General features: G+C 42.0%; 1 protein-coding gene across 1 annotated transcript in view; it reads left to right on the forward strand.

The window, feature by feature from the left end:
• TEKT5 (tektin 5) overlaps positions 1-26,528 on the forward strand; it is a 54,489-nt gene that overhangs the window by 1,575 nt on the left and 26,386 nt on the right. The window contains exons 3-5 of the mRNA XM_050966463.1: positions 3,236-3,306; positions 8,639-8,782; positions 17,190-17,412. Of these exons, the coding sequence (XP_050822420.1) occupies positions 3,236-3,306; positions 8,639-8,782; positions 17,190-17,412 (438 nt within the window). The remainder of the gene's footprint in view (positions 1-3,235; positions 3,307-8,638; positions 8,783-17,189; positions 17,413-26,528) is intronic.

A 26,528-nucleotide genomic window follows, 5' to 3' on the forward strand; every position in this document is an offset into this window, starting at 1 on the left:
GTTTTTATTTGGACAAAACCCACAAACTCTCTGGAATTCAGTTGCAAAACTGAAGAGAAGGAGGAAAACACATCAAGTTAAGGAACCCCTAGTAATTTTGAGAAATTAATCATGAATATGATTGTTACCTTTTGGACATGATGGGTAAGGTGTCAAAGCTTTAGACACTACATCACATAAATTCTGTTCTAGTGTCTCGCCATATAATTGAATATCCAGTCCAATCTATCCTGTGGGAAGTTAGTCAACAAGGAGAGACAGAGATAAATGCTATGGGGGAGGGAGCTAAGTCAGTTTATGTGAATGCAGTAGGAGTCATGGAAGAGGGGAAGCTGGGGTGGAAGGATGAAAGCATACCCCTTCTTCCTCACCCCAATAGCCAGGAAAGAAAGCTTCATTCTGGTGGTTCCTCCAGTCACTGCCCTGGAGCTATCTTTGGACTTCATCTGTGTAGTCACCTGTAAGGTAGTGTACTCACCACCTATCTTGTCCTCTTGTGTCAGGGTGCAAAGTTGCAAGCAGCCCTTGTCTCCACCACCTTCTGCAGGCCATCTGCCTCTCACCAGGTCCTCCATAGCTTGGCCCTCCAGCCAAGTCACGTAAAGTTCTGCTATCTTCCAGGGTTCCAATTTGAAAATTCACAAAAATTCCCAATACAAAAGAGCCTTCAGCCCCCTCTTGGACTATTCCTCAGCCCATCCTTCAGGGTCAGGCTTCAGTCTCAACCTGGACTCAACATTCCTTCTACTCGGCTTGCATGCCTCTTCCTCAAGAGTGGCAGGGGAGCCCAGGCTCCCTCTTTACTCCGGTTCCAACTGAGGGACCCCTATATTAAGCAGCTAGGTCTGCTGCTTCATACATACTGCTGTTTTCCTGGGCCACTTCTTCCCTCCAACTTCCATTGTGCTGCTTCCCTGCAGCTTGTGCTTAACACAGCCTCCCTTTGGTTCTCAGGCCACTAGCTTCTCCCTAGGTCCTTACAGGTTTTCTTTTCTCTTTTCCTTTCCTGCCCTTTAGGGGATGATTCACACTTTGTGGATTTCTCTCTACAGAAGATTTTGTTTCTCCCTTGTAGCTACCCACCTGACTGTAAGGCCCAGGAATCTAATGATCCTATCCTAGCTCTGGACCCTCAATCAATCAGTCACAGGTGTTCTATTTGGCACTTAGTGCCATCAAGCCCCCTTACACTCCTTGCTTGGCTAACTGACTCATCTGGAAAAAAAACTAGCTGCTCCTGAGGGTATGGCTACATAAACCATGGAGTGTGTGATTCATAGACTATCAGGGTTGGAAGGAACCTCAGGAGGTCATCTAGTCCAACCCCCTGCTCAAAGCAGGACCAATCCCCAGACACATTTTTTACCCGAGTTCTTTAAATGGCCCCTTCAAGGATTGAACTCACAACCCATGCTGAAGCCCCTGCTGCTCTGGCTTCATTGTATCAGCACATGAGATAGCTAGATTAAAGCTAGCCGAGGTATGTCTACCTAGGCTGCAATTACGCTCCCTGATTACAGCGCAGACCTACCTTTAGTGGATGGTGGGCAGCGTCAGAGATGGAATTCAGGGTAAAAAAAATAAAAAATCACCTTATTGGCAAGGGTTCTTAAGAAAGTACTGGAATTGTTTTTACAGCATTTGGAGGCATGTTTAAATCTGAGGAAGGGTGATTAATTAAGTTCTTTGGACCAGGGACAGTCTTTTTGTCCTGTTTGTACCATACCTACCACAATAGGATCCTGGTCAATGACTAGGATTCCGAGGCACTTTGGTAACACTACTACTACTAATATAGTCATGTGCTCTTTTAAATTCAAACTGGCCCCATATGTATTTTCCTGTTGGTAGCCTTTGGACCTAAAGAAACCAGTCTTAGGAATTTGCAGTGTGAATACAACTGTCATTTTGTTCAAAGGCTATGCCATTGTGCTATCACTGTAAGACAGAAGGTGGTCTACTAAGAGGTGCTCTTGATGTTTTAGCATCTGCGAACATGAACATGTGTGTTCTTAGAGACTCACATTGCCTCTAAGTTTCTAGGCTTGTCATTGCAGAGGTTTGGGCCAGAGTTAAAGTTGTTCAGGTGACTGACTGCGTTTTCTTATTTTTGTATCATTTCTTATATTTTTTTTAAACTGGGGACCTTGATTTTGAATTTCCAGCTTTGCAACATTTATGATTTTACACCCTTAAGTCCAGGTTTGGATGATCAGACTTAGTGTCTACCCAACATCAAGGGAAAGTTTCTCCCTAAATGACTTACTGTCAACCACAGAAGAGATTTAAAGGGGCCACATCATTAAAGTCCAAATCCAGAACACTTAATTATGAGATTTGCCTGGTAGCAGCAAAGGCAATATGGTAGTAAAGACTCATTACTTAATATCAGAGAAGCTCAAGTCTAGAAGCTGCTATTTTCCAAAATCACACTGAACAAATACTTTTTTTTTTAAATTTAAGGTGTCTTAAAGACTCCTAAAACCACTTCAGAAAATATGTTCAGAGTTTTGTAAACTCGTGTATATAAAACTATATCTTATAAGCTAGGTATGAATGATACAATGGATTGAAGAAGGGAAGCAGTGAGACAGTACAAAGGCAAAATTAAGGTTGTTTGGGAGACCATAATTACGGTCTTTACATGGTTTCCAATATCGTGTGTTTGAGTTTGGTTTTATGAAGACAGGTGAACTTCAACTTTGAAGCTCTTGGCTCATATTGGTCCTTCTGAAGAAAACTATAATAGTATTCATAAAGAGTTTTCCCCTGAAGCGAGATTTTTCTCAAACTAAACTCCAAGATAACACAATTTTTTCCCTCAGGGAATGTGAGTGAGAAATTAAGGAGTGTGGGTTAATGGTCTAAGCCTCAGATCTGAAATGTCTCTAGCATGCCTAAGTCAAGCAGAATTTGACCCTATATTTGTTAGGGTGGACCTATCTACTAATGTGCTTGATATTACATAACAAGCCATAAACACTAATTGTGTCAGTGTTAAGGTACAGCTTTATTGCCCAGAGGAAGAGAATACGAAATCAAATGCGCCCTGTTTTGATTCGTGCACAGTATATCATCTCAGTACTGACAAAGGACATTATTCTCAGCTTCCCTCAGGGCAGTTAGATATGTGATGGGTATGTATGTAAGCTGCAGAATAGTAAAGTTTATTTTATATACACTGGAGCAAATTAATGTAATCACAGTATTAACAGTTGGACATTTTTCCTTATAGGAGGTTGACTTGTTCAAGTCTTGTCAAGAAAGAATGAGAAAACTTGCAGAAAGAATTGATCAACAGTTGGGGTAAGTGTTTGCATTTAAACCCCATCTAAAAGAAAGGGGAACTGAATCCAGTTTCCTTGGGAAAGGTAAATTATTCTAGAATAAATAATATCTGATTTGATAAGTCTGATTACATTCACTTCCTTCAACTACTCAATAATGATATGGACAAAAAGATTCATGTCTCTATTCTCTCCTTGCTAGGTGCAAAACTGCCATTAGTATAACTGGAAGCAGGCACACATCAAAGGGAGATGATTATACATGATGGTTAGGCCACATGGGAAAGATATATATAAATAGATTTTATAATTACTGTTCTTGTCAATGGTACAGTTATATGAGTCAAGCTGAGGTGCATTTCTGCCACTCATTATTGCAACACCTAAAATAATTTTGTATTTAATACTGACTAAATAAAAGCCAAGTTTATATTTTGGTAGCATGAACTCTACTCACTTTCATTGGCTGTGATTGCGAAGTTAACTTTTATACAGTTTTATGACCCAATATGGAAGATACAGATTATAATGTTTCAGTTGAAAAGTATTGACAGAAGATATATTGCTGAGTTTAAATGCCAAGGTACTAGCAAATCTCTTACTACTGAGAAAAACAGGGTCTTGATCTTTCCCACTGAAGTCAAAGGGCCGGGTGTCCCCCGCTGTGGTAGAAGCAAAAGGAAGAGAAGTTATTACAAAGGTTCCATGTGGCTAAGAAAACAAAAATGGAGCCACATATCCCCTCCTTGTGGGCAGGATGAGCAGTAACACCAGAGAGGCAGGTTGTGGCTTTCTACCCACCCAAAACGTGACTAGCTTTAGGTCAATCTGACTCCAAAATCTGCAGGGTTGGGAGAGCTGAACACTTTACTTGTCTTTCCATTCTGCCTCCCACCCATAGCAACATAGCTGGCTCAGGTGTTCCCGTTGCAAGTCTCCTACCTTTTCCTCTCCAAGACAGGAGGATGGAAACTTCAAAAGCTAGTTTGGACTTCGCTACAGATGCATAATGCATAAAACAGCCAATCTTTATCTCTATCCTTTCTAGCCATCCACCCATCACCAAAATGATGATTTTAAAATGTATTGAGCTGTCCAGATGGAAATACCAGAGGTTAAGTGGTGGGGCAGGGATGGTCCTCATGGATCAGTAAGTGGTTAAAAGACAACAAACAAAATGCAGGAATAAATGGTCAGTTTAACAGTGGAGACAGGTAAATAACAGGGTCCCTCAATGATCTGTACTGGACCCTTACTGTTCAACATATTCATAAATGATCTGGAAAAAAACAGTGAACAGTGAGGTGGCAAAGTTTGCAGATGATACAAAATGACTCAAGATAGGGGGAGGGATAGCTCAGTGGTTTGAGCATTGGCCTGCTAAACCCAGTGTTGTGAGTTCAATCCTTAAGGGGGCCATTTAGGAATATGGGGCAAAAATCTGTTGGATGATTTCATTGGGAATTGGTCCTGCTTTGAGCAGGGGGTTAGACTAGATGATCTCCTGAGGTCCCTTCCAATCCTGACAGTCTATGATTCTAAGTCCAAGCAGATGGCAAAGAATCTCAAAAAACTGGGTGACTGGGCAACAAAATGGCAGCTGAAATTCAATGTTGATAAATGCAAAATAATGCACATTGGAAAACGCCCTAACTATATATACACAAAATGATGGGTTCTAAATTAGTTGTTGCCATTCAAGAAAGATCTTAGTGTGATTGTGGATAGTTCTCTGAAAACATCCACTCAGTGTGCAGCAGCAGACAAAAAAGCTAGCAGAATGTTAGGAACCATCAGGAAAGGGATAGCTAATAAGACAGAAAATATCATAGTGCCACTGTATAAAGCCAGGGTAAACCCATACCTTGAATATTGTGTGCCATCCTGGACACATCATCTCAATAAAAATATTATGGCAGAGCACCAGCTTTGCCTGGGGTGGGGGGGCATCCTGCGCTTCTAGGCAGTTAGGGTTTACCTCAGAGGTTTGCTGTGACCCTCAATGTAGCCTCTCTCCCCTCCTAGAGGCAAGGGTTACAGCTTACTGAGTCACCTTCATCATCGGCCAATCAATGGGTTTGGCATAAGAACGCTCTTTAGTCCCTGTTTTCCTTCTCAGGGAGTATTTGCATGTGTGTAGGAAGAGTTTGGGGGGAAACTCAGGCCCTCCCTCTTCTTTGGGTTCCAGCCCAGGGACCATAATTGACAGCAAAAACAGGTAGTTTTCCTATACTACCAGAGCTATAGGCCTTCCCTGGGCTACTTCCCCAAACGGTCCTTCATAGGTACCTGACCACACTTGTTCTCTTGAGTCTTTTACTGCACACTTTCTTTCTCCCAGTCTTCCCTCAGCACACCTTCCTACTCTCAGCTCCTACCAGCTGGCCTTTGTCAAGGGGCTTCCTTTTAAACTAGTCCCAGTTGGTTCTAAATGGGCTTCAAGTGATCTGATTAGCCTATTTCCTTTGATTGCTTCTAATCAGTTCTTAATTGGTTCCAGGTGTCTTATGGAGTCTGCCTGACTCAATTGTTTCTAGCGCCTTCCTGACTGCTCTGGGGCAGCGCCTTCCCTGGTCACTCAGAGAACAGAAAACTATTCATCCAACGTGCAGTGTGTTTTCCTTCTACCAGACTCCTGCACCCAACCGGTCTGGGTCTGTCATATATCCCTCCCCACTGCTCAACATCAAGAGGTTGGGCAGCTTGGGACACTATACAGTGCACACGTGACAAACCATCAGCATTGCAATGGCAGCTGTCTGCTCTATGTTGCATGTGAAACTGGACAAGTTGGAGAGACAAGAACCACCTGGTTACCCTGGAGTTCTTCTCCTTGTTTCGCTGCATCTATTGAAGAGAGGCATGGTCAGTTACAAGGACAAATCTATGCCTGAGCAGGCAGTAATGTAATGCTTCCATAGCGATCTGCTCAAACAGAACTTCAATGATCGACAGAAGTACCAGAGGGACTCTTAGATGTAGATGACGGCTGTGCAATTGATATTTGGACAGGAGGTGCAGTACTGCTGGACAGTCTCATGTACCCCCAAGCCAGGAGCACCTGCACAAGAGTTGTGCCTGGGTTTTCTCTGCCCCCACGTCCTCCAAAAAGGTGACTGTGGGCAAGGTTTAATATTGCCCTCTGGTGTTTCCAGGGTACTAGGAGCTGGTGTACCTCTTGCTCCTGCACACACACAACCAGGTACAGGAGGTCCTTCTTGATTATGAAGTAAGGCCTGGGCACTCAAGTTTTTCCCTGCTATGGGTACTCCATCTATCTTGGCCACCTCCTTCCTGGTGCTCTCATACCCTGTTGAGTCCTCCACCTGGTCCCATCCGAAAGTTGCCCTCCCAGGACTTATCAGCTGGAACTCTGAGGGATCTTATTCTACTCTCTCAGCCGGCTCTGTGGGGGTGGGGTGTGTGTGTGTGTCGGAACCAGTTTCTGAACCTTCCTGCATCTCGGGGTCCTTTCTTTTAGTAGCCTGTGTCTGCCCACCTACACAGGCAGCCCTTTGTCCTTATAGCAGGATTTGGGAACCCAACGCCTAGGCAGCCCTTTTTTTCCTTTTGGTCTTCAGCCTCCCCCAGGGGCGAGGAATAGTTCCTGGGATACTTCCACCAACATTGAGGGAGAACATTCTGCTGTGGAGGCCTCCCTCAGTTCGGGAGCTCCTCTTCCTCTGACCCCTCCAGTGAGAGCAAGTTTCCAAACCCAAGAAAACCTCTTCCGATGAGCATGGGACAGGGAGGTGTGGGACCACCCCTACTTTCACCTGAGTGACATTTCCCTGAACTTCTAACTTTACTGGTACAATGGGGTAGTAGCTAACAGTCCTATGGACACATGTTACCATTGTACATTCAGCCTGTGTTAACAGGCTGCACTTTACTAGTTTACCTGAGATCAGGGTAATAGCACTCCTGGAATCTACGAGCGCTATGATTTCTACCCCATCCACTTTTACTGGCCTTGTATATTTGTGTGGGGTGACTGCGACCCCCACAAGGTTGAGGAGGGAGCATGGGCCACTCCAGTCCTCGAGATTACACTGCATGGGCTCTTCGAGGTTAGGGCACTGGGCTGCTATGTGACCCAGCTTCCCACACCTGTAACACCTATAATTACTTCTCCTAGGTTAGGAGGTTTAGCCTTGTGGTTTCCCCCCACCCAATCCATTCCCATCCTCCTGGATTCCTGTCTGGTCTTTAGCCTCCCTCTTCTTCCACGTAAGGGTCCCCAGGTGTCTGGTCACCTGAACCCCTGGTGTTAGTGTTGGTCACCTGCCTCGTATGGGGCCTTCCCTAGGTAGATAGGTCAATTCCCTGGCTGTCAATTGTCTCTCTACCAGCACGATTGTTTTATCATAGGTGAATGGGTTGTGCTGGCCTACGCACACACGCAGGTCTGGCGATAGTCTCTGCATAAATTGGTCTATGACCAACATCTCCAAAATATTTTCCGAGCTACATGCCTAAGGCCATAGTCACTTCCGAGCAAGGTGCATCAGATCAAACACCTGGGACCTTGGTGGCTTGCTCTCCTGATACTTCCAATCATGGAAATTCTGGGCCTGTACAGCTGCCATCACCCCTGACTGTTCATCTTAGAAAAGAGATGAATAAGGGGGGATATGATAGAGGTCTATAAAATCATGAATGGTGTGGAGAAAGTGAATAAGGAAGTGTTATTTACCCCTTCACATAACACAACAACCCAGGGTCACCCAATGAAAATAGTAGGCAGCAGATTTAACATAACAAACATAAGGAAGTACTTCACACAATGCACAGTTAACCTGTGGAACTCATTGCTAGGGGACGTTGTGAAGGTCAAAGGTATAACTGGCTTCAAAAAAGTAAGTTCATGGAGGAAAGGCCCATCAGTGGCTATTAGCCAAGCTGGTCAGGGATGCAACCTTGTGTTCTTTCTGGGTGTCCCTAAGCCTCTGACTTCCAGGAGCTGAGACTCAATGACAGGGGATGGATCACTTAATAATTGTTCTGTTCTGTTCATTCCCTCTGAAGTACCTGGCATTGCCCACTGTTGGAAGACAGGATACTGGGCTAGACTGACCATTGGTCTGATCCAGTATGGCCTTTCTTATGGAGGAGAGAATATGCCATAGCTACCACTTCCCTAAACATGCTCTCTAACCCAATTGTCAGTGCAATAAGCTCATGCTGTCCATGCCACCCAGCAGAAGCCAATGGACTGTAGGATCAGAAGGGCGGAAGTCAGGCTATACAGGACTGAAATGAAAGGAACCAGTTAATCTGTAAGCAATGCCAAAGTAAATGTGCTGATTAAAGATGGATTATATTTTAATGTAAGAACTTGTTCTTTGCAGTATCAACAGAGATGCACAGCACGCACTAGAGAGAGATCTTTCTGACAAAAACTCAGCACATTTTATTGATGAGAAGTGTTATAATCTGAGGAACACATCGGACAGCATCAGCTTCTATCATGGAGTGGAAAAAATAGATGGAACGTAAGTATGAATAATTATTGTACTTTCTATCCCTTATATGACACTCCCCCATATCTGTGGGGCAGATTCCTATGCATGCCTTAATGTGCATCAGGGTCTCACCTCTTCTTTAAGAAAAAAAAGTGGCCTTTTCCTTAAGATTGCACATTTTGCCATTAGACCCTCCATTACCTTCAGTTACTCCTTGCTTTTTATTTATTCCTTCAGAAGCTTCAGGGAATGTCTACACTACAACAAAATACAGGCAGCTGGCCTGTGTCAGCTGACTTGGTCTCATGGGGCTCAGGATGCAGTACAATTAAATTACAGTGTAGATGTTTGGACTCAGACTGGTGCCTGGGCTCTGGGACCCCTCAAGGGGGGAGGGTCTGCACTGCAGCACTTCAGTGCAGACACTACCTAGACTGATGGGAGGGTTTCCTTGTTGGTGTAGTTAATCCACCTCCCTGAGAAATGGTAGCTAGGTCAATGGAAGAGTTCTTCTGTTGACCTAGCGCTGTCTACACTGGGGATTAGGTCAGCTTACCCACACCACTTAGGGGTGTGGATTTTTTACACCTCTGAGCGACGTTGCTGGGTTGACCTAACTTTGTAGTGTTGACCACACCTATGACTGGATCTATCTCCCTCTGGAGCTTATCAACACCCTTCATTCATCTGGCAGAGGGGAGATTAAATATTTACCAAGAATAGGAGGCCACACCACCAGGTTTTGCTGGCAAGGCTCCTTTGAAAGCAGAGGCGGCTCAATGAGAAGCTGAATCCTTTTTACCTTCAACCCTGTCTCCACATATTTGAAACTCTTTGTTTCTTTTTAAAGAAAGTTATTTGAACAAGTAATTGTCATGAAAGTCCGGTCAACATTATTCACGGAGATGTGTGGGAAGTTGGTCATCTCTGGTGCCTGTACATAACTTAGCCTGTAGCGAGCTTTATCTTCCAGCTAGAATGCTCCTTTAAAGCCATGGGAACCTTTGCAGGGATTCATGCAAATTTTCCCCCACTGTTTGATTCATAAATATTTGCACCCTTCAATTAAAACAAACAAACAAAAATCAAAGTAAAATTTTGCTGTAACTGCAAAGTGTGATGTGATTTGGGTCAAAACCATGCAAACGCACACCAAGCTTTGTACTACACGACATTTCCATAAAATAGCCTAGGGTTACTTGATAATTAGGTCTATGGGCTTGTCAAAATTTTTTAAACCTTTTCATTACACTGGTAACATTGAAAAAGTTTGGCATAGCACTACCTTTACTGTCAGGATTTAGATTTTCAAAAGCTAATAAAAAAACAAACAAACCCTAGCACTAGTCAGTTAATGAGAAAACTACTGATGACTGATGAGAATCTTTCCTGAGAGTAGCCTTAGATGTAATCGAGAGACCTACATTTGGCTTAAAAATGACAGGAATAAAATAACTTCATGCAACAGAGGGCAGTGTTTGTTGTGATAAAGGCATGTTAGTTGCCTGGTAGAGATCAATTTGCAATGCAACATTACTTGTGGTTCTGAGTCTACTTCATACATACAAATGATAGGTAGCACTACCTGCTGATGTCTGCTCATGGAGGAAGAAGCAAGGTGAGTGAGATAATATCTTGCACTGGACCAACTTCTGTTGGTGAGAGAGTCAATTTATTTAAATAGTCCTTTTTATAAGGGATCACACTTACTACCGAAATGCAGGTATCTCTGGGCTGGAACTTGGCAATCACTCCACTGGCTCTAGCAACATCACACATGCTAGGAATTGGAAGCAAATAAGAATATTCTAGCTAACTGAGGTAAAAACAGTCCAATGGGTAAGTTTTATACTCTTAAAAGCAGCAAAGAGTCCTATGGCACCTTATAGACTAACAGACGTATTGGAGCATGAGCTTTCGTGGGTGAATACCCACTTCGTCGGATGCATGTAGCGGAAATTTCCAGAGGCAGGTATATATATGCAAGCAAGAATTAGGCTGGAGAAAACGAGGTTAGTTCAATCAGGGAGGATGAGGCCCTTTTCTAGCAGTTGAGGTGTGAACACCATTGATGACATCTTCATTATCTAGACCCACGGGAAGGAGACTCTGGAAAAATTCCACCATGATTTCAACAGCTTCCACCCCACCATCAACCTCAGCCTGGACCAATCTACGTGTGAGGTCCACTTCCTAGACACCACGGTGCAAATAAGTGATGGTCACGTTAACACCATCCTATACTGAAAACCCACCGACTGCTATGCCTACCTTCATGCCTCCAGCTTCCATCCCAGACACACCACACGATCCATTGTCTACAGCCAAGCACTGAGGTACAACCGCATTTGCTCCAACCCCTCAGGCAGAGACCAACACCTACAAAATCTTCACCAAGCATTCTCAAAACTATGATAACCGCACAAGGAAATAAGGAAACAGATCAACAGAGCCAGACATGTACCCAGAAGCTTCCAACTGCAAGACAAGCCCAGGAAAGAAACCAACAGAACTCCACTGGCCATCACATATAGTTCCCAGCTAAAACCCCTCCAACACATCATCAGGGATCTACAACCCATCCCGGACAATGATCTCTCACTTTCACAGACCTTAGGTGGCAGGCCAGTCCTCGCTCACAGACAACCTGCCAACCTGAAGCATATTCTCACCAGTAACTACACACCACACCATAGTAACTCTAACTCAGGAACCAATCCATGCAACAAACCTCGATGCCAACTCTGCCCACATATCTACACCAGCAACACCATCACAGGACCTAACCAGATCAGCCACACCATCACTGGTTCAGTCACCTGCACGTCCACCAATGTAATATATGCCATCCTATGCCAGCAATGCCCCTCTGCTATGTACATTGGCCAAACTGGACAGTCCCTACGTAAAAGGATAAATGGACACAAATCAGATATTAGGAATGGCAATATACAAAAACCTGTAGGAGAACACTTCAATCTCCCTGGACACACTATAGCAGATTTAAAGGTAGCCATCCTGCAGCAAAAAAACTTCAGGACCAGACTTCAAAGAGAAACTGCTGAGCTTCAGTTCATCTGCAAATTTGACCCCATCGGCTCAGGATTAAATAAAGACTGTGAATGGCTAGCCAACTGCAAAAGCAGTTTCTCCTCCATTAGTGTTCACACCTCAACTGCTAGGAGAGGGCCTCATCCTCCCTTATTGAACTAACCTCATTATCTCCAGCCTGATTCTTGCTTGCATATATATACCTGCCTCTGGAAATTTCCACTACGTGCATCCGATGAAGTGGGTATTCACCCACGAAAGCTCATGCTCCAATATGTCTGTTAGTCTATAAGGTGCCACAGGACTCTTTGCTGCTTTTACAGATCCAGACTAACACGGCTACCCCTCTGATACTTTTATACTCTTGTTCCTATATAGCCATTTTCCTCTTATGCCCCCTTGTTATCCACAGCAATGCCATTTTCCATTAACATGTGATTGAAATCACATCAGGTTCAAGCATATCTCTTCCATTCAGGAGCATAGCAGGTGTGTTCTACATGGACCTTTCAACACAGTCTACCAGATAAATTATAGGCTGGGGAAATAGTGTTATCAAGCAATTAAGATATTCAGTCAAGAATGAGACCTTCTAGGCAAGTTGGTTTTATGATAATTCCATCAGAGCACAAAAGAGGAGAAAGTGCACAGAGGTGATCCAGATCGGTAGCTGCAGGCAGGGTTGACTCAAACAAGCATGGTGTTTAACCTATAAATTCACGCATCTAGCATGCTGATTTATCCATGATACTGTGATGTCATATTGCGTGACAGAAGCTTTTCAGGACAACTGCCTAAATGAAGGTGTGGCATTTGGGTGGTTTAGTTTTCAGTGACAAGAGCTGCCAGGTCCCCTGGCTTTGTACATTTATTATTTCAGCTCTGAGAGAGAAACCCCAAGGAACACCATAACATATCCATTGAGAAAACAAAAATTGACAGGATAGTCTCTCCTTTCCCACCCCACCTTCAGCTGTTAACATTTAGCCCTAGTTTTCAGCTAATACATTAAAGAAAAAATATAAGATTGGAACTCTAGCAATAGTAGATAGTCCTTTAAGTGGTTAGATTCAAACATGTCTTTAGAGGGAAGCTTGGGCTAGAGGAAGGCAGATCTGAACTCAAACAGAAGCTTGACTTGGCACTTCAGTTTAGTCATGAAAATCTTCGTTCGTTTTTGTAAAATTTGTTCATTTTTGTTGTGATGGAGACAACATCACGTAGGCTCCACAGTGCATTACATACATGGATTAAACTAATTCAAAGGAAGGCAGTGGTGTAGTTCCCCTTCGTAGGGTGTGTCCTCTGTAATGCTGCCACATCCAGGCTAGCTTTCCGTGTTTACCTTTCCATAATAGCCTTTAAAACATTTGCAGTTGCACTCTTAGTAGTTAGCAGGATGAGTTGTAACTGTGCAGCCATGTTAGCTCTTCAACTTTCAGCTTTTTGCCTTCTGGGTGACTTATTTTCCTTGTTGGATTATCTTTAATTAAGCTAACTGTGGATCTAGCTGCCTCATTCCAATCACCCTGTAACTGCAAGGGATTCTTAACAATTTTCATTTGAATCATCGTCATATTTCAGGAGAAGCCAGAGGAAGGAGGTGCGACTAATCCCCTTGCTGAGAAGCTAATGCTGAAAACACATGGGAGGAGAAAAATAATGGCGTGGGAGAGAGAACTGGTTGACGTGGCTCCTAACACACATTTACAATGGGGGTAGAGGGAGGTCACAATCCAAATGAAGGGGAGAGCCTGCTGAAAATCCACATCTGCAGGGTATAGGAGGTTTGGATACTAAAAGTCAACCTACAGTCTTGTTCTGACTTCTCCCTCACACACCTATGGTTTTTGGTGGGAAGCCATGCCAGTATCTAGGCACATCATCTGGACACAACCTCCCACCAATTCTAAATACACATGTTTGCAGCTATATCTGGTCAGAGAAACTCAGCTGGAACTGTATTCTGTTGGATTATGTGGTTCTGACAACATATAAACACTTTGTGAATGCCGGTCAATTTAGTCATAATTTAATTTCTGAAGAAAACCTGGAGAAAAAGAATTCCAACAACGCTGAAATGTCTTATATTGACATCTCAGAATTAAACATTTCAGTCTTTCATTTTAAAATATTTCACTTCACATTTTAAAATTTTGTATTATATTATAATCAATACAAAATAAAAATGAATGAAACATTTTAATAGTTTTGAAAAGAGGTTTTGATCAACCTGAAGCTAATTTTCATGGGGAATTTTCCTTCATGGAGAATTTTGAAATTTTCAGGTTTTGTACCTATTTGGAACTACATCAAATTTCAAAATCTCATTTCCTTTCTGAGGAGAGAACTTCTGTCCTCCACACAGCTCTATTTGCAGCACACAGAACTTGGGAAGGACTCAGACTGCAAATTTAGATCCAGATCCACACACACTCAGAGTTTAATGTGTCTGAATCTGGGATTTTGGTTCACACTGTGAAGATGCAAACCAGCTGTGAAGTTTTGACATGAAACCAAACCTCCCTAAAGTTTGGGCATGTACAGTATACTGCAAACAGAATGTTAATGGATGCCTGAACTTTGGCTCTAAGCAGCCCCATCTACACTTCCACTCAACCTATTTACCGTTTTTTCTCTGGCAGTCGCTGTATTATCCAAGTGCCTCACAAATATTGCCAAATTTTTCCTCAGCACCCTTGTGAGTTAGGCAAGTGGTGCTCTCGAATTGGGCTTGTCAGCCAGACGTGGATTCGCCAGGCACCTAAGCAGAAGTTTTATGTGTACATATACCATGATGTAGTTTGGATTGAGGGTTGCCAAGGTTATCCCCATTTTACATATGGGGAATTGAGGCATGGAGGAATTAAGTGAGTTGCCCAAGACCACACAGAAAGTCTGAGGCAGAGATGGGAATTGGATCAGTTCTGAATCCCAGTTTAGGGCCTTAAGCACAATACCCTTGTTCTTCCTCCAACTCCAGTCTGGGTATAGCAATTCCAGACTAGCACAGGCATTGGAAGCATGTAGGGTGCCCTACAGCAGGGGTTCTCAAACAGGGGTCAGGACCCGTCGGGGGGGTCGCAAGATTATTACATGGGGGGGTCGCGAGCTGTCAATTTCCACCCCATACTCTGCTTTGCCTCCAGCATTTATAATGGTGTTAAATAAACAAAAAATGTTTTTAATTTATAAGTGGGGGGTCGCACTCAGAGGCTTGCTATGTGAAAGGGGTCACCAGTACAAAAGTTTGAGAACCACTGCCCTACAGGAAGACAACCGTACAACCATTCACTTCTCTGTCCTTTCCAACAACTCATCAACGCCCCTGAATCATATGTTAAGCTGAGTCAGGTAAGGCCTGGCTCCTGCATCCAAACATGACCTAGAATCCATTGCACTAGTTGCAGCAGTGCTTCAGAGGTGGTGCTGCACTAGTCAGCACAAGGACTCAAGGACCTGAGGTAAGAGATCAGAAACACTGTTCAAGAGGGGGATAAGTCAGCAGAAACTCCATGACTGGAGAAGAAGTTGGCGGCTACCCTATTGTTGCATAACTCATAGACTCATAGGTCAGAAGGGACCAATCTGATCATCTAGTCTGACCTCCTGCACAAGGCAGGCCACAGAACCCCACCCATCCAATTTTATAACAACCCCTATCCCAGGACCGAGTTATTGAAATCCTCAAAAATGGTTTGAAGACCTCAAGCTGCAGAGAAACCACCAGCAAGCGACCCGTGCCCCACGCTGCAGGGGAAGGCGAAAAACCTCCAGGGCACCTGCCAATCCGCCCTGGAGGAAAATTCCTTCCCGACCCCAAATATGGCGATCAGCTAAACCCTGAGCATGTGGGCAAGAGTCACCAGCTAGCACCCAAGAAGGAATTCTCTGCAGCAACTCAGTACCCATCGCATCCAACATCTCCCCGCAGACCATTGAGCAGACCTGTCTGGTGGTAATTCAAGATCAATTGCCCAAATTAACGATCCTATCATAACATCCCCTCCATATACTTATCAAGCTTTGTCTTAAAGCCAGGAAAGTCTTTTGCCCCTACTACTTCCCTCGGAAGGCTATTCCAGAACTTCACTCCCCTAATGGTCAGAAACCTTCGTCTAATTTCAAGTCTAAACTTCCTAATATCCAGTTTATACCCATTCGTCCTCGTGTCTACATTAGTACTAAACTTAAATAATTCCTCTCCCTCCCTAACGTTAACCCCAGTTATATATGAGTATATATAACCAGTGCTATTCCAGGAGCAAAGTCTCTTAGATGTGGTGCCTCGGGAAGGGGAGGGCCTACTTCACCTATGCATCCCAACAACTCCTCCTACAGGCATCCAAAAAAGACTGAAATACAAAAGGTCACAGAACCAGTTGTTTCACTAAAATGTAGTCTTCAAATCTGTCCCTCCTAAAATAATTACCAAGGGAGGAAAAGACCCTATACTTTGTTACTATTCTGAGATACTTTAATGGCATGTTGGGTGGGGGAAACAAAGATCCTTTGTGTTAGACAAAATGTGCCAAGTGCCAACTCAGATACACCAGGCATGAACTCAGATCACTCTATACACTTGTTAAAGAGCGGGATAGGCGTATAATGTTGACATACATGCCTGATGTTGAAAAATTGTAATTTTGTGCTTAAGTATATGGAGGAAATTATGTAAGAACAGGTCATTCTTTAAAAAGTAAAACAAAAACAAACTTAGCCGGGTAATGAAGCCAAGTGCAATGAGACCTTAGGTTGCCTGTCTCACAAGTGTTGGCTGGAAAAAGAAGATTTGTCTGTGAGATTAATGTAAATCACTTAATTTCCTGAAAGTTGGATAAATTTTCCATTCCTCCTCCTCCTGCTGCCTGAGCTAGCTTAACATCCTTCTTTCCCTTTATTCTGACCTGTTTCAAATTGTACATCTCTGCTGGTGCACTCAATGAGTATATCTCCTTTGTATGTCAGCCACTTTCATACACATTTATACTTTCACAAGACAATTCATCTCTAAAGCTTGTCCTTTGGTGCTAAGGTACATCGGACAATGGATAATTGTCATTGGCTTGAGAATCTTAAAAAAAAAAAGCACAGCTGTTTTGTAACTGATATCTACTACAAAATCCAAGAAAGCTATAGGAACACTGTAAAAGCAGTAGGTCTTCTGAAAGTTTGTTCAAAGTTGAAAACATTTTCTGTTCCTCCTGCACAAACTGGTTTTGATGTGGAACAGTAAGATAATGGAACATCCCCCTCCCCCAACTGTTAGTTCATGGATTTAAGTGTTTAATTCATTTGTGCTTTGCAGTTGTGGTAATTGAATGCAAGCTTCATGTTGGCTGAGGACTTCATTCTTTTCCTCTCAGTTCAAATTGTTTTCCTCCAGAGTTTCAGTTCCTGAGACATGGGCAAAGTTCAGTGATGACAATATTAGGCACTCTCAGAATGCACGGGCCAACTCCATCAAGCTCTGTGAAGAAACAGAAAACACACTGGAGAATGTATCTGAGGAAATGTGGAAGCAATTTACTGATACCAACTTGGCCTTTACCAATCGCATTGCTGAAACAGCTGATACAAAGAACAAACTACAAACACACCTGGCTAAGGTAAGAAAATGACAGCAGAAGTAATAGGTATGGTTCAGGACAGAAAGAACCAGAGTTTTCACTGGTGAGTTAAATAATCAACTAAAAGCACCTTTGTTGGCACATTACCAAATAGCTTTACTAATGTTCTCCAAATGGTTTCACAAGTTGCATTTAGAGCCATAAGAAGAGCTGTTAGCATAGCAGCAAAATAAGAATTTACTGCACCGCAAAGCCATAATGCAAAATGTGCCTCAGGAGGTGCACTATGATGTTGCTTGAAGCTGGAATGTCAGAGGAAGGAGGAGGAGTAAGAAGGTGACTTAAGCACTGCCTCTTTTTGCTAATTGACATTAATTAAAAAACACAAGCAAATACAAGGTATTTTAGGACCTTAAGGATTTCAAGGCCTTGGCAGAGTACATTTTTTGAATGGCTTTTGTTTGGTTAATCTTTTCCTTTGTTCTTTGTTAATGGGGCATTAACCTTGGAGACAAATCAAATAGAAAGTACTAAAAATCCTACAAGCTGCAGCATGCCTCAATTTTGGAAGAAGGGGAAGATTTTAATACACTTCTACCTCGATATAACACGACCCGATCGATATAACATGAATTAGGATATAACATTGTAAAGCAGTGCCCTGGGGAGAGGGGGAGGCTGCACACTCTGGTGGATCAAAGCAAATTCAATATAACGCGGTTTCACCTATAACACGGTAAGATTTTTTGCCTCCTGAGGACAGTTTTATATTGAGGTGAGGTGTATTGTATGTTTATTTAAAGCAATAAGGGGAAAGCCCACACAGAACATTTATTTCAACTTAAGTATTTTTTAATTTTAATTAAGAATTTTCATTTATCTAGTTCAGGGAAAACTGAGAAGTCTGTACAGGCAAAACCAGTGCCCATGTGGGCTTTTTAACTTTGTAGATTTCTTTCATTTTCTACCTGGGACTAGTAGAACAGATGGAAGAAGATTATGGATGACAGACCAAGGTTAGCCCACTAACCACATACTTTCCTTATCCCAAAGAACTTTCTGCACCCATAATTCCCATTGCTTGGTGGCCTGTGTAATGACTGTGAGATCAACCCATTTTTATTTTCTTCTGCAAGTCAAGTCACCCTTGACTTGCGGAAGCTCCCCCAAGGCCTTTGTGCTATCTCATTTAGCTCCAGATTCTCACAGCTCTTGCATTGACCTGAATTATTTAATCCTTCACTCTTTCATTAATAATTTAGCACCCAAAATGAATAATTTAAGTGAGCAATAAATCCTAATTAAAAGAGACTTCTTGAATTTTTGCAAAAGAAAAAGATGATGATGTAATAGCTAGCAGAGAAGTTTCATTTGTGCAGGAATCTTTTTCAGTTGTTTTGTTGACAACAATAACAAAATCTGCATTATTGTTTAAGGTCAAACTTTCAAGGGGCCTAAAGGGGTTTGTAAATTGTAGCTGCAAAAACACAAACTTGCAGCACATATGCCAAACAAACTGGGTAGAGACTTTCCTCAATTTCCTCACCCAAATCAGAAGCCAGCTTGAGGCCTTTCTAGGAGAATAAAAATATTACATTTCTCTTGCTTGAAGACTGCCCTCTCATTTAATAGGATTATAAAATGCCACTGTAGTATTCAGCGATTCATGCTCAAAGTTGCTTCATCCCCTTTGATATAAATATCTCCCACATCCTTAACCTAAGTTACAGCTTGGGTATGCTCAAGAAAAACAATCTATTGTTCTTTGGTGAATCAGACAATCTGACTTTTCAAACATACGTTATATCTCTCTTCTTCACACTTATACAAACCATGGATGGTATTTAAATAGTCAGTTTTGTATTTAAATTCCACCTTTGTTAGCTTTGCAGTAATTCTTTCACTGAAGTTTAAGAAGAGACCCGACAGTATTAGTTGATTAGCTAAAACATGTAGAACAAAGTCAACAAGAGATATTCCCTCTGTACCGATAGCTACATGTTGACTGGAATCTCGTTAAATTGTCTAGACTCACTGGGATCCTTTCATCAGACTTCAGTTAGACTAGCTAGGTTCTCCATGAAAAGCCTCTTTCTCTTACAAAGACGACAAGCTTGCTTCAACATGCATTTGGAAACACTAGGGCTTTTCCTGTCATCTGGTTTGCCTGAAATTGTATAAATTATTAGTATTAAAGTAGAGTAAAGAGTATCCATAGGAGTATAAAGTGCCATGTATGGTATCAGCAATCTGAACAGGAAATATGTCCCATGGTGATAGGGATATTATCAAATAATCTCCTACATTTGGAATATACTTGAAACATTCAGTACAGTCTAGATGAAAAACTTAACATTGAAGTGCTTTTCTAAAATCAAGTTTAGCTGCGATGTGTCCCTGTAACAGTACAGTTCTTTTCAGTAACTTGCTATATGAAATGGGAAGAAAGTAATATTCAGTTTACATAAGGAAGTTATTATTTTGTATGTTCCATGTTGGTAAGCAAAGTCTGCAGAGCTTCTTTAGAAAACTGCAGTCTTCTCTCTCTTTAAAGAATCCCTCTGGTGTAAGTACTGCATTACCAGGAGTTGGTGAGATATAGTGCTAATAATTAGTGCTTACATCGCACCAATAGATTAGTCATCCCATAATCTCCCAGGTTGCTGAAGGTAATTACAATAGAATACAAGAGAAAAGTACAACATGTGCTTTGGATATATCAAAGAAAACTGGTAGTTGGTGCCAGGTTTGGGTTCAAGATTATGTTTCTGTTTTTCTTTAGCCTGACATTTTCATATGCTTATTTTGTTAAGCCACTCACAGTTTCAATGTATCTTTCCAATTTGTCATTAAATATTTCAGGATAACATACCAGAGCTTCAGAGAGTCTCTGGCCTAGTGGTAATTCACTGCACTGCCATTTAAGAACTCTAGCTTTGATACCTGACCCTAGTGCTCTGCTCCAAAGACAGCACTTACGGAAAGAGAAAGTGCCTGGGTCACTCAACAAATCCTTTGGTAAAGATGGTTGATAGAATTTGATGGGGATTCCGTCCATGCTCTATGTCCTTAAGGATGGTGGCTTTGACAATATCTCCAGAGTGTGGGCGTGGATGTAAGGAGGAGGGAAAGTGAGAGCCGGGATAAAAGAGAACTACCTGCTGAACAGTTTGGTATATTTTAGCAGCAGCTAAGGCTAGCAGACAGCTTGAGGGTTCATGCCCCTTCTTCTGAACCCAAAGAATGTGTCATAGAACAATGACCTAAGAACTGGACCCAGGGGGTGCCAGTCATTTGACAAGCTAACAAAGGGGGGCAGGCACTAAGCAACAGCTGCCAAAACCTATGAATGACCAAGCTTCCTCATTGCCTTTGTTGTGCCTTTGGTCTATGATTCTTCTGAAAATCAGTTATTCATGATTCTGTTTAAATCTACTAGTCATTAGACAATGGGTCACAGAGACCCTTTATGTTAAAAATCTTTCTCCTTTCAGTTTGTTTCTGTATTCATTTCTCAAGAAATGAATACAACCATAAAGCCCTTTGCTTGTGTGCCAAATTATTTCCCCAGCTAAGCAGGCTACTATTATGAAATGGGGAGGAGAGTGTTCTTTGAAAAGGTTTGCTGTCTTGGAACCAGTAAGAGTTATTTATTTAATGAGGCTTGGAACCCATTTCTGAATCCCAAATATTTTTCGACTTTGCAAAGTGTCAGAATCTCTTCCAGACAAACACAACCAATCTCTCAGTGTTTTTTCTAAAATCACTACCTTGACAGAGGAAATGACCAAAAATTATCTGAAAGGGCCAATACCATGGGTCTGAGGATGATAATCCATGCAATTGGTCTTCTGATGCATTGTTGCATTTGTGTTCTGTTTTGTATCAGTTGTGTAAAAAAAAAAAATCAGTCAGTGAAAATTCAGACCCATAAAGAACTTTAATCTCTCAACCCCTGGTTCAATGGGTGTGTTTTAAACACACAGTCCTGGATGAATAGCTTATATCTTACTCTGTGAACTTAATGTAATGCCTCAGAAAACTTACTTGGTTTCCTTTGGAATTAGGCTTGTAAAAACTGATCTAATTAGACGTATAAAACCTTGGATCAATGCATTCCACTGGCATAGGACTGTCTGTAATTGATACTGTAGTGGTGACTATGTTGTGTGCTGTGGTTAGTACATACAGTGTCTGCCTTCAAAATGTTTCTACTGATCTGAAAGCTTTTACTTGTTTGATATTCCTTAAATAATGGGGAATGCCAGTTGAACTGATATTCTCAGACGTCTTCATTTCCAGTGTCAGTGATTCTGTGTGATGTTTAGTTCCTGACCCACCCTGAGCAACCTGCAATGTCTGTGGCTAGAGCATGGCAGGTATGCTTAAGGTCACAAGATTGAGTCAAAGTCTCATACCTCCCTTGGCCAGGTACAGAGTCTCCCTGACAGGAGAACTTGAAGAGGAGAACGAGAGGGCCAATTCTTTTACAATGCAAGTAGGCTGGTAAATTCCTTAACAGGTTATTTTAAGATGTAAAGAGACCAGAATATGCAATAAAAACTCCACTCCCCCTCACCCCCTGTGTCACAATGATTGCTTTTCTGCATACAAAAGCCAGGGCCGACATTAGGGGATTTTGTTGCCCAGTCACTCAGGTTTGTGAGATCCCCCAGTAATCTTTGCAGTTAGCTTTGGACTTAACTATCTTGAATAATTTTGGTCATCTGCAAACTTTGCCACTTTACTATTCCTTCCCTTTTCCAGATCATTAATGAATATGTTAAACAGCACAGGTCCCTATACAGATACTTGGGAGACCCCAATGTTTACCTTTCTCCATTGTGAAAACTGACCATTTATTCCTGCTCTTTGTTTCCTGCCTATTAACCGGTTACTGATAAATGAGAGGACCTTCCCTGTTATCTCATGGCTACTTAATTTCCTTAAGAGCCTTTGGTGAGGGACATTGTCAAAGGCTTTCCAAAAATCCAATTACATTATATCACCTGGATTGCCCTTGTCCACGTGCTTGTTGACTCGCTCAAAGAATTCTAATAGATTGGTGAGGTACGACTTCCCATTACAAAGGCCATGTTGACTCTTCCCCTACAACTTGTGTTCATCTATGTGTCTGATAATTCTGTTCTTTACTATAGTTTTTACCAATTTTCCTGGTACTGAAGTTAGGCTTACCGGCCTGTAATTGCCATGATCACCTCTGGGGCCCTTTTAAAAAACTGGCATTACATTAGCTACCTTTCAGTCATATGGTACAGAGGCTTGTTTCAATGATAAGTTACATACTTCAGTTAGGAGTTCTGCAGTATGGGTGAATACCATCTGGTCCTGGTGACTTATTACCGTTTAATTCATGATTTTTTTCTAAACCTTCTTCTACTGACACACCAATGTGGGGCAGTAATGCAGATCTGTCCAAGTTAATAGCAGTTCTGCTATTGAACTCAGCAGCTGCAGACTGAGCCTACTGATTCCTTCCAAAAGAATAGTGAGTTTGTGTTTTTAAAATACAAAGCGTGGAGACAAACTGGGCTCCTCTAGTATTCTGTTTAGCTTCCTTGTTTTCGAATATCCTTTTCTACAAAGACCAGACCTGTGCACACTATTGTAAAGGAGACCTCATTTACTCTGGATCTGTAAAAGCAGCAAAGAATCCTGTGGCACCTTATAGACTAACAGACGTTTTGGAGCATGAGCTTTCGTGGGTGTCACACATGCATCTGAGGAAGTGGGTATTCCCCCACGAAAGCTCATGCTCCAAAACGTCTGTTAGTCTATAAGGTGCCACAGGATTCTTTGCTCATTTACTCTAGTTCCTTACACGCTAAAGATACTTTTATGCTGTTGGAGACTTGGTTATTTGTCTGAACTCTAAAAATGGTCAGTATCCAAATTCAGAGCAAACATCCAAGCCAGTGGGAGGGAAGTCTTATAAGAACACTTGTAGGTGGTCAGTAAGTCCGCTTTCATTCTTACATTTTCTGTCCAGCTGCTGTTTCCTGTTACCCTTACTTCACCTGGGACTCTCCCTCATCACTAACTTACTCTGGAAGTGAGCCATAGGTTTCCACCCATGGGATTTTCAGTGGGAGCTAACTAGCTGCTCCTTCCCAGTACTTCTTTTGGGGAAGCTGCCAGGTGAGGCTAACACACCCATAGTCCAACAGGAGTCTTTCAGGAGCTGATTTGCACGAGGAAATAGTACAGACTCACTAAGTTGCTTTTTTACCGCATGGAACAGGAAACTATTAGGACAAGAAAAATGGTCCCTTGACAGCCAGTCAGTCTCCTTCTGGTTCATTGTGGAGCTTCTCTGTAGAACAGTCCCCTGACCCCCTCTAGTCTGGTTTTCTGTTACAGTTCTAAGACATTTTACAAATCATATAGTGGTAAGGAGCCTGGCTCCTTCCTTACACATGGGGGAATGGGGAGAGGCACAGGCCACTTTTCAAAGATGCTAAGGGGTGACTTGGGCAGTCGATAAGCATCTACAGGGGGAACAGAAATTAGATAATAGAAGTATCAGAGGGGTAGCCGTGTTAGTCTGGATCTGTAAAAGCAGCAAAGAGTCCTGTGGCACCTTATAGACTAACAGACATATTGGAGCATGAGCTTTCATGGGTGAAGAATAGAAGGCTCTTCAGCCTAGCAGACAAAGGTATAAGAAGAACCGATGGCTGGAAGTTGAAGCTAGACAAATTCAGACTAGAAATAAGGTGCAAATTTTTATCCATGGGAGTAGTTAACCAATGGATCAATTTACAAAGGGTCGTGGTGGATTATCTATCCCTGGAAATTTTTAAATCAAGCCTGGATCTTTTTCTAAACTATGTACTCTTGTTCAACTACAGCCTTTTGACTGGAAGCAGGCATAATTAAGGGAAGTCCAATGGCCTGGGTTAGACAGGTTGTCAGGTTAGATGATCACATCTAGCAACTGTTGCAGGAAGTAGGTCTGTAGATGGGATCTAAATGGCCTTTTTGGGGGTTTCAGCATAGATATCCCCCAAGAAAAAAATAAGATTATGTCCCTTAGCCTACTGGGTTCTCAAGCTGGATTCTGCACTGTCCCAGAACCAGAATTTGAAGCTAGTGAACTGAATAGCCCATGGAATATAGTACAGAACCCTTGGGATGTAATTATCACCATTCCTCTTTACAAGAAAGACTGTCCAGTTATAGCCTTAAGGACCCCATGCCAGATTCCACATTTTAGAATTGGGGGGGAAAATACATCCACCCTTTCACACCAGGAAAGAAAAGGAAAGTCTTATCATAGTGCCAGTCTTTCTGTGAAATGCTTGCATCTCTTTTCTACAAGATCAACATTAACATGGATAATTACCTTGGTTTCACTCTCCCAGAAAACAACAACGGAGTAAGATGTTTGCATATGAGAGGTTCCTATAGTCACTGTGGGAAGCAGTCATATCAGACCACAAGTGACATGTTTACATAGTCCTGTTTTATACCATACCTAAACAGTTTCTTATTTCAGTCGGCAAAGTACAAGACAGAACACTTGTAACATTTTCAGAAGTGTTTGAATTTCCAAAGGTAAAACACAGCCCCACCCTTCCTGCAACATTGACTTTCTGCCACTCATCTGTACATGGATATAAAATATTTTATAAAATCAGACATGATTAGTAAAACCATGAAAATATAAATAACTGCAGCTGGTAAGCCACATGCCTTAGCTACCAATTCAAGCTAGATTTTATGTCTCAGCCATACCCATTCATTGGTCTACTCACAACAAATTGTAACTCATAAAGGTCACAGTCCTCTATATTTTCTGATGGTAAAACACAGCATAGTGCACCAGTGACACTACAGAACTTGATACTAGAGAGTGAACTGCTTTTTTTTATTTGGACATTTTTACTTTATATGAGTGCAGAAAAGCATTTACAACTAGAAGAGTTAGTTTGTTTCTCCCTGCTGCCAAACTGGTTTGATTTAAAAACAAACAAGTGCTGGTTTGTCAGACAACATTTTGAAGAACAATGGAGAGAAGAAATAAAAGGCCACTTCAAAAAGAGTAAATAGATTGTATTTTGGAAGAAGTCAAAAGGCTCCAGCCTATTTATTTAGATTGTGTCCATGACTGTTTCACCTGGGCCCTTCATGTCAAACAAAAACAATCACAATACAAAAACACAAAGTCAGCCATATAAGCAAGCTTAATAAATCATAACTTCAGTTTGATTCTGTGTATCTAGCCACTTCCCCTCCAACTTGTTTAAATAAGATATTCCATCACTCATCCCCTAAGATCAAATAATTTATTTTTAGACAAAGCTGAAGGGCTTTTTTCTTTCCTTAGCAACAATAGAACATGCTTACATGGTAGCTAGAAAGAAAAAACAAATACATGTTACATTCTTATGCCCCCATTCTTTAGTGAGGGGATCAAAGGAGGCTGCACTGCTTCACTCCTGGTTCTAGATTTTACGATAGTTGTAAAGTGTCTGACACTCTCCCTTACAGTAAAAATCAGAATCTGGATACCTCCTTCGAAATATTTTCAGAGGTCAGCTGCCATAGATCTGTCCATTGAGGCTGTTCTGAGTGCTCATGAATTTAGTAACAAGGGCAGGGTCAGGACTGACACCTCAGCACTTAGCTTACAATAGGCTTAGATAAAAACATATTAAAACTTGATGGGGGAGGAAAGAAGTGGTTGTGAAAACGTGTTGGACCTGCAGTCACATTGAAAAGCACATACAGTGGATAGTAAAAAGCTGGAGTGGAGGGGGCAGGTGTGGGACTCATTCCCCACAACAAGTTACACCACTGACCCTGGGTTACACACATGCAGTATTTTCAGCCTTCATATCTCAGGCTTTTACAGCTTTCCACGCCCATTCCGGATAGTTAAACAAACAGTTTATTTTATTCTTTAATATTGGAACCTGTTTAAGAGTAGAAGTCTCAGATGACTAGTGAACTGTGACTAAGAAGTGATTGCAAAGGGGTGTGCTGGTACAATCAGCTCAAACTTGCCCACAAAAACCTGTTTAAAGGAGGAAATATATATTTTTGTCCACAAATAGATACATATTAAGCCTGTGCTGACAAACAAGTAGAGGTGAAAAATAAGTCACTTCATGCATTTCTCCTGAATGCTA

The sequence above is a fragment of the Gopherus flavomarginatus genome, chromosome 9, assembly GCF_025201925.1.
Source record: "Gopherus flavomarginatus isolate rGopFla2 chromosome 9, rGopFla2.mat.asm, whole genome shotgun sequence".
Taxonomy (NCBI): domain Eukaryota; kingdom Metazoa; phylum Chordata; order Testudines; family Testudinidae; genus Gopherus; species Gopherus flavomarginatus.